A 12,190-nucleotide genomic window follows, 5' to 3' on the forward strand; every position below is an offset into this window, starting at 1 on the left:
ATTCTCACTTTTGAGTAACCCCTACTATTGAATTATTTTATTTTTGCTCTCATATTACTGGAGAAATCCATGAAATTGAACAAATTTCTTCTATTCTACATTTATAGAGCATAACTTCTGCTAGTGCTTGGCAACTTTTTTTTTTAAATTATTTTCTATCTCATTATCCTATGACAGTTGGAAGGAGCCTCTGAGGTCACATAGGTTAACCTACACCTGAATAGGAATCCATTTACAATATTCCTGACAAGATATTATCCAACTTCTGCTTAAAGTACTTGCTACCTATTGAGGCAACTTATAGATATCTTTGGATAACTCTAATTGCTAAAGAATGTATCTACTTCATAGAGTTGTTGTGAAGGATGAAAAAGGATAACTTATGCAAATGTTTTATAAATCTCAAAGAATAATCTAAACAATGTATTATTCCATCCATTTTTCTGAATTATACCAGCCTTGGTCAGGTAGAATGAATCTAATCTAATCTTTCTAGATATTAATTTTTGAGTGCATCTCTCATGTTCTAAGTATTTTTCTTTCTCCTCAAATCTTCTTCTATTTCCAACACTAGAGTAACTAGTTTATCTCCCTACTTCAGTGAGGAAATTGTGACTCAGCTGATCCCCTAACTTCTAAAATTTTTTTCAAGTATTACTCTTTCCTTTCCTTCTACCTGCAGGAAGAGGCATACCAAACTTTTTGCTATGGTGAATCCTTCTATTTGCATCCTTAAACCCATCCTATCCTATTTCCTCTATTTGGCATTCAAAACCATTCATAACCTAACTTCCTCCTATTTGTCCTTTCTTCTCACACATAATCCAGTGACTTTAGACTCTATTATACGAACAAGATACTTCATCTCATGACTCCTGGCGTTTTCTCTAGCTGTCTCTCGTGCTTGGAATGGGTTCTCTGCTCGTCACTACCTACTACCTTCTCTGGCTTCCTTTCAGTCCCAACTAATCCCATTTACTATAGAAAGACTCTTCTAGGCTCTCTTAATTCTTATTTCTGCATTTCCTCTTTTTAAAAATAATTTCTTATTTATCTTGTACATGACTCATTTATACATATTTGTTTGCTTATTATCTTCTCCATTAGATTGTGAACTCCTTAAGGGCAAGGACTGTTTTATTTTAACACAGTGCTTAGGTACTTTATAAATTTTTATTGACTATTGAGTGACTGAATTGTTCCAGCAATCATCTCTTCTCTTTTCTCACACATTTATCTTTAATCTCTCTAGATCTGTCAGCAAACATGTTCAGGTCTCCAAAATTCTTTAAGAATAATGCTAATTAAAAAGAAAAACTTCTGTTGATTTTTCTATTCCCATTTAATGACTCCCCCATCTTTTCTTTTTTTTTTCTTTTCACCATCAAATTTCTTTAAAAAGATGTCTATGTTCCAATTCCTCTAGTCTTCCTTATCTACTACACTCTCCCCTTTAACCTTATAACATTATTTCCCTTCTCTCCACTCTATTGAAGTGATTTTCTCATATGCTATCAATGACTTTCATTCAGTCTTCATCCCCCTTGATCTCTTTGTAACATCTGATACTTGTGAGTGCATACATCTTATGGATATTTTCTCTTCCTCTTGTTTTTAAAGACACCACACTCTTTGAATCATCTTATGAGTCTAAATATTTCTCTCCTGCTATTTCTGATGATTTAAAGTATGTCTCTCTCAAAGTTCTGCTCTCAAATCTCTTTCAGTTACTTCCATTCTCTTCTATTTCAACTATCATATGAACATAAATGAAGTCTTCATCTACAGCTATAGTCTTTGAGTTCCAAACCAGAATCTGGAATTGCGTGCTATAGTACAGATATTCCTGAATATCCTACCAGCATCTCACTCTCAACATGTCCAATACTAAGTCTCCTTATTTTTATCATAGTATTTATGTACATTATATTTCTCTATTTGTATTTTTTCATTAGTGTAGGGATCCTGTCTTATCTAAACTTCTCATTTTCCCCAAGTACTACTATAAATGGTGTTTAATAAAGATTTGTAGAATTGAAAAGATATGAAGTATCTAAAAGAAATCACATCTATTCAAACTTTTCCCTATCCTATATTTGTACAGTGGGGAGGGGGGACATGATACCAGGAGGTGAAGTCTATGGACAGTAAAACTAAAAGGCAGAAATACAATTTGTTTGAAACAAAAGATTATTGTATATGCATAACTTATATCAGATTGCTTGCTGTCTTGGGAAGGGGGAGAGAGGTAAGGGAAAGGAAGGGGAAAAGATTTGGGACACAAAATCTTACATAAATAAATGTTAGAAACTAACTTTACATGTATTTGGAAAAATAAAATATTATTGGGAAAAAAGCAGAAAAAAATCCAAAGATTAACTCAGTTTTAACAATCTAAATCTGAATAATAAATAAATTCATATTTCTACCTGTCTCTATAACATGAAAAGCACTAGAAAATAGAATTGAAGAATTTAAAATTAACAAGAAAGTATGTACCTGTGATCATACTGAGAGCTGATAAGCACGCTAAGGCGGGGATGTCGAGGTTAAGGCTCTGTAAATTTAAGGAAAAGTCTTTAATTGAGTCGAGCCATTCCCCAAATCCACGAAGGCACTGAAGTCTATGAAGCACAAGTCCATTGCAGAATACAAACTTATCTTCAGCTGTGTTAGATCTGAAATTGAAAGTAATTCAGGAGTATTTTTATAAATACACATAATAAAATATATGCACTAAAATATCCATACAGTGTCCTTTAGAATTTTACATGTCCAACATATGGAAGCACTTGTGTTTAACAATATGCTTCTTAGTCAGAGTAAGCTTTGACACACTTGGTAGAAATTTAAAGTCTCCAGTTAACTAGTAAACTTGAGCACATTTCCAATATACTTTCTCTACAACAGTCCTGTGAGGGTAAATAGTTGTCACTCTCCCCATCCCCATTGATTTTTTGCCTTACAGAAGAGGAAACTGAAGGGTCAGAGAAGAAGTATTGTAAGCTTTGCCATAATTACACAGCTAGTGTCACCACCATGATACAAACTTGGATCTTCTAATTCCATATTCCAAGGTCACCACAGTGTACCATATTGCCTCTAATTGCTAATGCTCATGTCTAAATGAGAGTAGGTTGGCTCAAAGACATAAAGGAAAAGATAAATTTTACTCTATACTAAATATTTTGCAATGTGTTCATTAAAATATTATCTGGGAGAGCTTTGGGCAAATTATTTAACCTCTCTGAGCCTGTTTCCTTATCTGTAAAATTAGGGGATTCAACTAGATAGATCATCTCTGAGAGCCCACTCATGACTTGTTGAAAAATAGTGATGTGTACTACCATGAAATTTATGAAAGATGATTTAAAATCTATAATTATAATAGTTTCTTTTTGCTTCTTAAAAAGTTAAAGAATAAAGATATCATGTTATAGACACTAAAAATATGTAAATATATATAAATTGACTGTAAAAAAAAAGTCAGTATAAGTACCAGAATATAATCACACACTAAAAAATTGCTTATAAAATTTCTTTTCTTTTTCTTCTATGCTTTTCAGAGTGTTACTGCCTTGATCTGTTTTTGTTTCTTTCTATTGATATTTCTGTATTTTCCTGTTCTTTTTTTTTCTGATTAAAAAAAACTGTTCTCACATTATAACTTGTTTTCTTTTATTTGTATATCTAATACTTTTCTTTTAGCTGTATTTATATTATTCAAACTGTATTACTTTGTATGGTTTGGATCTCCAATTTAAAACAAATACAGGGAAGATGAAAGGAATTATTATGTAGCACCTTCTGTGACAGACCCTGTGCTAAAGCTTTACAAAGATTATCTTATTTAATAATTATAGTTATATATTATAATCATATATAATATGTTATAATTTTTATAATTATAACAATATATTATAAAAATAATTTCACACTCCAAATGTGGAAGTTGCCTCCCAAATGTAGACCAAGAATTCTTGGGTAAATTATACTTTTTGAGAGTTGTCTAGATCACTGAGAAGTCAAGTAAATTATCTATGTTCACAAAGCAAATATGTGTCAGAGAGAGGCAAAGTTTTAAATCTGTCTCCCTGATTCCATGGCAGTCATAATGATACTTATATTACCTCCTTCCCAGAACTGTTAGGTATAAAGCACTTTACAAACCACAACATGGTATACAAATATCAATGGCTATTGTACTTTAAAAAAATTAATGTTTATTTGATCTAATCTACCACCCATGTAACTTTTTTTAAAGTTGACAAAAAACCCCCTCAGATTATAACTTTTTTAACCTAAGATAAAATGGATAGAAAGTAAGAGGTGCTGCTTTCTCCCAAATATTGGTGAACAAACATCTCCTGAAAATACTTTCAAGACAATAAATGAAAAATAAAAGGAAGAAACATTAAAATATATATTACATTTAGAATTGTACTAGAACTATTTAAGTCCCTGAATGATTGAAAAAGGCTTCCTTTTATTCATTAGTATCTGTAGCTTAATTTTATTGAGTATAAACTGAGTCAGAATCTTCAAATATTCTCTAGGCATAAAATGCCTTGCACATAGTAATTGCTTAATAAAGTTGACTTGACTTTACATAATCATTTTAACCATTTAAGGCCACTAAGTAGCATGTCTACTATGAGGTAAACTGAAAACTATAAATTGTTACATGATACTCTAGAGACTTGAAAGAATTATATAGTTTCTTAATGCAATAAATTTGCTTAGGAAATAGGTGAGAAACTTTTATGTATGAGTTTCATTCATTCAGTTATTTGACAAAATAACTTTGGGTCAAAGGAGCCAACTTTAAATCTTTCTAAAAAATGGAAAAACTTTCAGGACATTTAAGAGAATTTAAGGTAAAAGGATGATAGACAAGTAATAGAAGTCATTACCTGATGGAAAGTCTGAGAACAAATAGCTCCAAAAAGGCAGATTCTATTAGTAAAGTTTGATCTTCTTTAGGGAGATCCGTAAATCCTGGAATTTTTTCAGCCCAACTCCTAGATACATCTATGGAGGCTGTCAGAAGGTTATAGAATTGTTGTACATGTTCTGCATCAGTGCCTGCCGCAGCCTGATCACCGGAACAGTACTAGAATGAAAACCACAGGTAGAAATGAAAATATCTGAAGATTCATGATGAAAAAGACTCTTCCTGTAGAACCCAACTGACATCTGTTGAATGAGATGAATATTAAAACCTTCACCAGTTAGTTATCCCTCCTTCTTGTTAGAGGCTCTATTTGTATCTTCAAATTTCCTGCTTCCCTCTGGTGAATCCTGGTGAGCTAGGGATGAACCCAATCACAAGTAGTCTTCCTACCATGTGAAAAGAAAATAAATTTAACAAAACTTTGTATGATATGAAGTGAAGACTTCTTACACACAAATATATACCATGTTTATTAAATATTTTCATGGAGTGACTAAGTGGATCAGTGGATTAGCCCTAGGCCTACAATCAGGAAGATCTAAGTTGAATAGCCTCAGACACATATTAGCAATGTAACTTGGGCAGACACCTTGATCTCAGTTGCCTCAGTTTCCTCATATGAAAATGAGAATCATAATATCACTCATTTTTCAGGATTTTTATGAGGATCAAATGAGAACATATGTAAATTGCTTTGTAGACCTTAAAGTGTTATACAGATGCTATTATTATAAATTACAAGGGTGATGATGGTGGTGGTGGTGATTAGATTTTCCTATCTTGTCCCGGCTGAAAGCACAGGGGTTACTCCCAGCCTTGTTTCCACTCTGACTGCACAGAAATTTTGATCTGCTCTGTTTTTCCAACATGGGTCAGTTCAGCTCTTCTTAGGTTGTTTATCATAATAATATGTCACATTAATGCTGAACTTAGTGCAAGCATCCAATCAGCTTAGCCTACTGCAGCTCAGAGCTATTCAAGTTGAAGAGGTCTACTAGCTTCAACCACCTTAGCAGCAGGGGCATATGTCCTATGCTTAACAATTGCATTTGTTATTACAATTATTATGTATGATATTATAGCTAACAGATATTTCCATTTACCAAACTCTTTAAAAATATTTACTTTTATTAAAAGTCTTTGTTTTTAAGGTTGTTAGTAAAAATATAAAAATTAAATGGTCTTTATTTTAAATAAAAAACCTGTTTACCCTTTGACCCATATTCTCTTTCATAACCACTTGGGAGAGAAAGGTTATCTTACATTTCCTACTACCCAGGGTTTTAGAATACAGTACTATTCATATATTCAACTCTTTGGTGATTCAGCTCTGTTGTCAGGAGGATAAAATTTTTATTATTCAGATATTCTCTTTGGAAGAGGGAAAATAAGGTGTTCATTTGAATCATAAGATTATGTCTTTTTCTCTTACCAAGAACAAAATACCAATGAGTAATTGGGATTGATGTCATTGCTCCCCGAAGTCTCCCAGTCTTATTAAACTGGGATAGTAAAACTTCCTTGTTTATAGAGTTACTTAATTTACAAAAGGGGGAGACTAAAGGCCTAAAAAGCATAGTTGAGAATTAAAAGCTGATGGAAATGTAATAATTAAGATTATTCTCAAGATTTTATCATCTCTTCTGAGAAGCCCCTAAACTCTATTCCATTCTATCTAACTGTGAAAATATTTTATTTCCTCAGTAGAAATTAAGTACTTTGAGAGCAGGGTCTTTTTACATACATACATACATACATACGTATATCCAGCATCTAGTAACAGGTCTTAGATGTGTGCTGGTTGCTTAATGCATATTCATTGAATTGACTTGAATACTAAACTGCTTGGAAACTTTATGGAGACATAGAGATTAAAAGAATGTTGTTTTCTACTAGATATAGATGTGTAAGGACACTGAAAATGATCTTGAATGTTACTAAGAGTAACTCATATTTATATAATACTTATAGAATATTTTGGGAAGTATTTTAATAGGTTATCTCATTAGAGCCTCCAAAACTCCTTTAGGTATTATAGGTCTATTCTATAGGTATTATAGGTATTATACAGGTATATTATTCTAATATAGGTATTATTCTAAACTTTAAAGTGGGTAAGTGACTAGCCTATGACCACAAGGCTAATAAAAGTTACAAGCAGGATCAAAACCCAGTTCTTTGTATTCCAAGTCTAGCATTCTGTCCAATACTTATATGTAATCATGTATGAATATGTACATGTGTATATTATATATTTACATACATATATATTTATAACATGAAACACATTACACGTATTCATATGCATACATATATACCCATGTATCATATCTATATACCTATGTATCATATACATACATACATATAGTTATTCATTTCAATGTAGTTTTCTTTTATGAGATTTGCAATCATGCATAGCAAGTCAATTCATTTAAAGTTGTGAGTAAATTCATGCCAAATGTTCAATACTTTAAGATTCTGCTAGCAACTTAAAAATTATCCATACTTATTGCTTGGAATTAAATCTAAAATTTTTTTTTTTATTTTTGTCATGGTTTCCAAAATTTTAATTATATTTCTCTGGTTCAGGTTTCTTCTCTAGAAAGAAAAGTTTTATGCTAACGCTAAGAAGAAATAGATTCTTCTGAGTAGTTACTACATACACACACACACACACACACACACACACTCACCCTCACATTCTCATTCTCTCTCTCTCTCTCTCTCTCTCTCTCTCTCTCTCTCTCTCTCTCTCTCTCTCTTTCTCTCTTCTCTCTCTTTCTCTCTCTCTCTTCTTAGAATGTTTCTTTAGCAGGCAAACCAAATGTTAAATGTATTGTTGATTTAATTCTAATATCTTTCTAATACATAGTGGTAATTCTGTTTGTGATGCCTTATTCAGTATAATATTTTACCTTGATTATCAGCAATCATCATAGTCTGATGAAGAATACATGAAGTGGTCAACAAATGGTTACATAAAATACTTTTTAAAAAATTAGCAATTATGTATTTCCTAAACCATATAGTAATGCATTATTAAATTAAAAGTAATAGTGAAACAGAAAACAAATGAAAAAGTTTTAAAGAGACTTGTTTTGACAAATAAATATAAAATAACCTGAATGTACATTTCAAACAAAGAGGTTTAGTCCAATAATTAGAGTAAAAGTCATGGAATCAAGAGCTCTTGAATTCTTGTGTTGGTTTTTAAAGCCTATATCTTTGTGACTTAAAACTTCCCTGATTCAGCTTCCTACAGATTTTGGGGAACATGCTCATTTGCCAATATAAAAGTCTTACATTTTGATATAAGAATATTAAAACTTAAAAATGTTTTAATCAAAATATTTTCTCTTTCTCTTCTTAACTTATTTGATGGCAGAAATTATAGGCTTTAAGGTACAGAACAATTTACCTACCTGCTCAGCTTTCTCTATATCTCTAGTACTTAGCGTGGTATCTGAGACATAGTAGTCACTTGCAAAACCATTTAAAGATAGAAAAGTCATAACATGGATGGATGTCATATGTCACATTATAATACATAGAAAATGAACAATAAAATGAATTTTAGATTTTAAAATAAAAAGGTTAAGTAAAGCTTCATAGGTCTTTCATTTAGAATTAATGGGATGCAACTTGTGATTGATCTTTGGCAATGGAGCTGAATTCTTTGATCAGAAGAAATAGATTAGTTATAAAGGGCAGTAGGATATTACTTCATATTATAAACATATATGTTTGTAGGAATGTTTATAAGCCAAAGAGTGATAAGCACATTAGAAAGCATTTGGACAAGAAGTGCTTATTATGTGATAATACGGTGTGTATGAACCACAGACTGATTAACTATATGGGAAGAGCCATATAATGACTTTCTGTTATAGATCATGAATCTGATTTGGAGGCAAAATATACCTATGTGTGAAGGTTTTGACTATGTGGACATCTGCTTGGGCTCTTGTCCTGTTAGAAGCAAAGTAACTGACAAATTCCTGAAATCTTGATGATAATTTTCTTTTAAGAATGTAGAGTAATTGATAAGGAGAATTGCTTTTCTGGATCATGATTTATAGGTTCCAATTAGAAGAAATGATAGGAAATCTCAAAAAAGTGATCAAGTCACCTTAGCATTTCTAATAGAGACTAGACAAAAAACATTTGTACTTTGGACTTTATAGGAGGACATATGTGAAAGAATTCAGAAATAAGAAAGGCAGAATCCCCTTGAACTGAACTTTAAAAAGGAAGCTGGCTCAAAAGATATGAAGAAACTCTCAAGAAGAAAAATCTGATGTTGCAATTGCAAATGATCCTGATGAGAAAGAAAAAAAGGAAATCTTTATGACATGGCCACATAGAGTCTCATTGTTGAGATTAGATTTTAAAGATACAAAATAGGGAACTTAATTGAAGATAAGTATCACAGACCTATAAGAATACTGCTAGGAAAGTTACTGAAGGATCAGAATGACAAGATTGGTGAAATATATTAAAAAAAAAAAAAAAAAAGGATTTTTTAGTTTAACTGTGTTCCAAGTCAGAAGAGTAAGAACAATTCCCCATTGTTTGGGAATAGATAAGAAGATAGAGAAAATACAATTATTAAACTTATATTACTTCTAGTTTCCCTAATCAAGGGATTATTCTGGAAATATCTGAAAGGAAGATGAGTCAGATTGGTCATGTTCCAGTTGTAAGGGAGAGAGAGCAAATAGACTGAAGTCTTCACTAGTATCCACAGACTGTTAAGATACCTAGAGGAAAGTATCTTCTACACTGAGTAGAGCCTTCACAGGGCAGATTTATGGAAGAATGTGGACCAAAATCACATCACATAGCATAAGACTATATTGTCATCTTACATCATTAAAAGTAGTACCCACATTGATGGGAACTTGTATTTGGTGCAATAGTTATCTAGGAGAATATTCTTAGAATTAGAAAGTCTCAAAAACTAAAGGGAGAGTGAAAACTAAGATAGGTGAGGTGATGACAAGAAAAACTTTAAATGTCTTCAAGCTATTTCATCTGAGTGAATTATGTCTCAGGGTTCGAAAGGACATTATGAATATGAATGCAGAACTGTGAGTGGTCCTTGAGGAATCCTAGAGAAAGAAAAAGTTGCTTCAGGTTTAGAGAAAGTAAAATCAACTGCACATAGGAGAAGAAATGGATTCTGTGATTTATAGGCCAGTAAACTTGATGTTGATTCTTGGCAAAGTTCTAGAGTGGGTTGTTAAATATATGTTTGGTGAGCACTGAGAAAAAGAAGTATTGATCACTATCAATCAGCATGGGTTCAGTTAAGAATAAGTCAAATTAATCTGGTATGGTTTCCTTTTTTTTTTTTTTTTTTTTTTTTTTTTTTTTTTTACTTAAGACATTTGATCAATGAAATTCTGTAGACACAATATGCTAGAATATCAGCAAAGCACTGGAAAAAGACTATCTGATATCTCTGCAGATAAGATGGCAAAATAGGTGAATATAGGATTGGTTTGAGGGGCTAGACCCAAAGAGTGTTAATTAATGGTCAGATGTTCAAAGTACAAACAGCTCTTTAGTGAAATATTGCAGAACTTAGTCTTCAATCCTTTTCTTGTCTGTGGTGTTTTAGTAACTTGGATAAGGACACAAATATGCTAATAAAATTTGTCAATGGCACAAAACTGGATAAGACAGTTTATAATTTGGATGATATAACCAGTATCTAAAAAGATTTTTGATAGATTGCAATAAAAGGCCAAATAGAATAAGATAAAATTTAATAGGGATAAATAGGGATAAATAGAAAATGCTAAAATGTGCATGTACAGGGTAGGAGTGATATGATTAGCTAACATTTCATGTAAAAAATTGTCTTAAGTTTTTGGAGTTCAATATGAATGAATAATATGATGTGACAACCAAAAAAGCTAATGAAATATTAGAATTATAGTATGTGAAACAAGGGATGCGATTTTTCCATTTTGTTCTGTCTTGTTCTGGTCTGCCCATATCTAAAGCAGTTTGTTTCTGGTCACCTAGTTCTAGGAATATCATTTATAGATAAGAATGTATTTGAGAAATGATGATCAGACCAATAAGGGGCTTGAAGTAATCTCATAGAAAGGTTACTTAAAGGAATTGGGTGTAATTAGCCTGGAGTACAGATCTTCTTAATCTAGAGAGATATAATTGCTGTCTTCAAGTATTTGAAAAATTGGGATGTAGAAGACAGATTAGATTTATACTGTGTCATCTCAGGGGATGGAATGATGAACAGTTGATGGATGTTAAAGAGAAGAAGATTAGAGTTTATTCTAAAGAAAAATTTATTTCTTTCTTTTTTTTCCCCCCTGAGGCTGGGGTTAAGTGACTTGCCCAGGGTCACACAGCTAGGAAGTATTAAGTGTCTGAGTCCAAATTTGAACTCAGGTCCTCCTGAATTCAAGGCTGGTGCTCTATCCACTGCGCCACCTAGCTGCTCCCTAAAGAAAAATTTCTAACAATAACTATATATAAAAATAGAATGGGCCACTCTGTTAGGTTGTAAGTTTTTCACCATTGAGATCCTTAAGTAGTGTCTGAAAATGTGAAAGAAAACATCTAGACTCTTTGGTGATGTTATAAAGGTAGGGGATTCTTAATCATATATAGGGCTTGGGCTAGATGAACTCTAAAGTAATTTCCAACTCTATGATTCTGTAAAATCTCTACCTTAAAAATTAATCTGTGAAGACTTCTGTTGACATCATAATGAGGTATTATCTAGCAGTATGTGGACTGCACATCCTTGGTACTGACTACTTATAATGACACATCACATTGGTAAATTATAAATTGAATGTTTGGAATTACTAAAATAGAGAGATACTGTGTTCCTTTACTTGAGGTCAGAGTTTTATAAAAACTTACTCTGGAATAATCCAGGTCTCTGGAAGTTGAATCCGTTAAAGCTCGAACAAGGGCATTCATCACACTGATTGGAGGAGGAGGTGGAGAGGGCTGGGAAGGTTCCTGCTGTAAAGGGCTCTTTGGTTTGGAAGGCAGCCGACCTCTCCTTCCTTTGAGACTATCAGTACGGACAACTGATTTCAAGAGAATAAAAAATTTTGACCTTCAAAGGCATTCATAAATTATGAGAATCAAGACATATTTTAAATGATTTTAAAAATCATTCATGTGAATTATCTTCAATAAATAGTGAATTCTAAATGTTCACTCCATTTATAGCTGCGAGTTAGCTAA

The 12,190-nt window shown here is 32.3% G+C and overlaps 1 protein-coding gene across 2 annotated transcripts in view; it reads right to left on the minus strand.

The window, feature by feature from the left end:
- The window catches only part of NR4A3 (nuclear receptor subfamily 4 group A member 3), a 32,151-nt gene that overhangs the window by 9,060 nt on the left and 10,901 nt on the right, over positions 1-12,190 (minus strand). For both annotated transcript variants that reach the window (XM_074280089.1, XM_074280088.1), the window contains 3 exons: positions 11,858-12,030; positions 4,914-5,113; positions 2,500-2,678 (listed from right to left, as the gene is read on the minus strand). In XM_074280089.1, the coding sequence (XP_074136190.1) occupies positions 2,500-2,678; positions 4,914-5,113; positions 11,858-12,030 (552 nt within the window). The remainder of the gene's footprint in view (positions 1-2,499; positions 2,679-4,913; positions 5,114-11,857; positions 12,031-12,190) is intronic.

Source organism: Sminthopsis crassicaudata, chromosome 1, assembly GCF_048593235.1.
Source record: "Sminthopsis crassicaudata isolate SCR6 chromosome 1, ASM4859323v1, whole genome shotgun sequence".
Taxonomy (NCBI): Eukaryota; Metazoa; Chordata; class Mammalia; order Dasyuromorphia; family Dasyuridae; genus Sminthopsis; species Sminthopsis crassicaudata.